Source organism: Phytophthora parasitica, assembly GCF_000247585.1.
Source record: "Phytophthora parasitica INRA-310 unplaced genomic scaffold supercont2.25, whole genome shotgun sequence".
Classification (NCBI taxonomy): Eukaryota; Oomycota; class Peronosporomycetes; order Peronosporales; family Peronosporaceae; genus Phytophthora; species Phytophthora nicotianae.
The window spans coordinates 8246-10125 of NW_008649011.1; the positions used below are offsets into that span (position 1 = coordinate 8246).

General features: G+C 41.8%; 2 protein-coding genes across 2 annotated transcripts in view; both read right to left on the bottom strand.

The window, feature by feature from the left end:
• Window positions 1-149: 149 nt before the first annotated feature.
• Window positions 150-652, bottom strand: PPTG_11704 (hypothetical protein; the record flags this gene model as incomplete). The annotated part of the gene is made up of 2 exons (XM_008906835.1): window positions 150-161; window positions 239-652. 2 exons carry the CDS (start codon window positions 650-652, stop codon window positions 150-152), a joined length of 426 nt encoding a protein of 141 aa, XP_008905083.1.
• A 1126-nt stretch (window positions 653-1778) lies between these two features.
• The window catches only part of PPTG_11705 (hypothetical protein), a gene marked incomplete at both ends in the record, with an annotated part of 676 nt that continues 574 nt past the window's right edge, over window positions 1779-1880 (bottom strand). The window contains one exon of the mRNA XM_008906836.1: window positions 1779-1820. Coding sequence (XP_008905084.1) covers window positions 1779-1820 — 42 coding nt within the window. The remainder of the gene's footprint in view (window positions 1821-1880) is intronic.

Below are 1880 nucleotides of genomic sequence, written 5' to 3' on the forward strand. Positions count from 1 at the left end.
AACAGGGGACGTAGAGGTCGTGAGCTCGATTGTGAATCATCACAATGATGGTTTGAGTGAATGGCTTTGGAGTCACACTAAAGGTGGCGTCGACGAATAGAGTAATACCAGGATATTTTATCAGTCGAATTAGATCTGGATGCTCAAACCTAACGATTCGCCTATACTTTCCCTCCATTGGGTAAGCAAGGTTGATCTGGAGAAATTCTCTCTCGTCATAATCAGATTTCCGTCGGACTTGCTCCGTCTCGATCGCTCGAAAGGCATCACCACCGGTTGCCGCGTCTCGGCATCTCCTGATAACTCCAATCGCTTCTCGCTTGGGGAGGAACCGAAGGCCAGACCGTTCACCGTATTTGCGGATCATCTCGTCCTTGACATCACGCCAAATGCGTCCTAGGAGAACTCGCAACTCACCAAGTCTTCGTAGTTCAAGGTGTAGACGCATCTCTTCTTGCACAACTCGTGCTATCACGTCGTCACCGGTGATGCATACATGATCTCCCTTGATGTGCACAGTACCGTCATCCTGACAGACCAGTCGAACCTTGCACTTTGTAGTCCGGCTTTTTCGGCACGCGTAGTACTTCGTCGTCTTGTAGTAGTAGTAGTAGAAGTAGTAGTAGTAGTAGTAGTGATCACCGTGCTGCATTGTTGGTTGTTGAATTGTAAGCGCCGATCGTGTGATATGCTTGAAATACAATAATGAAAAGACTCTATGCTAACGTGACGCAGTGTGGATAGTGAAGAGCAGTATAAGTTATGGGAGGTAGTTGAGATAAGATATACCCACCGAAGGAATTCAAATAAATCACAACAAAGCGCGCTTCTTGCAGGTAAGTCAATATGATGCTAGCCTCCATCGCCTCTCAAAATCTCTAAAATCCAAAATATACATTCGATTTTTAAAAACTCGCATCTTCACTGTCCATTTTAACGATAAAGGGGCACGAATTAGCGCCTCGGAGTTATCGAAATCGACACGCAGCAGTTGTTTACGCTTATGGACCAATTAAAAATGTGAAGTTTAAGTTCTTCTGAGGCAACTTTTTCAAACGCCCATTGCTAAGCAACCGCTGAATAAAAACAAAATCAGGCAAGGGCTTAATAGAGAGTGGGGATACCCCCGCTTTATGACGGCGCGCGTAATAGCCATTTCATTAAATGATTAACTAGCACAGTTTTGTGTTGCGCGGCCTCATTTGAAATCATTCACATTTATCTTAATCAAGTGTTTTTCTTAAATACTCTATAAGTACAGGTACTCATTTTAAACTGTGAAATGGAAGGCACTATAACTTGAAAGTAAGGATCTGAATTTGCAGTACTGTGAAAGTGTAAAAGGGTGAAAAATGCGACCTTTTATAATCAAATGACTTAGTCTGTATAGTATACTTTAGACAAGAAGCTCGCGAAAGCGTTAAGAAATATCTTTTATTGTTACAACAATATTGAAATACAGAGTTTTTCTTTAAAAAAAAAGCGATACGTTTTGTTATTTTCTTTAAAAAAAAGTTCGTTTGGTTGTTACTGTAGCAGCTTAGTATAAAATCTTAAAGCCCCCACTTTTTAACCCTTTCGCGGTCAATGGGGGCAAAGTGCCCGCTTTGAGTGGTTTATCAAAAGAGGGTAGGAAAACTACCACCAAAAGCGGGCATTTTGCATCATTTGAGATTTCTATACACCTACTTTTGTAACTACCAATCATATCGCTTGTCAGTTTTTGCTGAAGGGACAGCTCGGCGATTTACCCAAGGAATTATGCTTCAAGTAGCAAATTAACATCGTCCCTGTACCGAGCTGTGTCGCAGATTCGATAACTACTGGCTCCAGATTGTCGGTAAAATGTATAGTAAAATGAAGTAAATCTGATCAGTCGG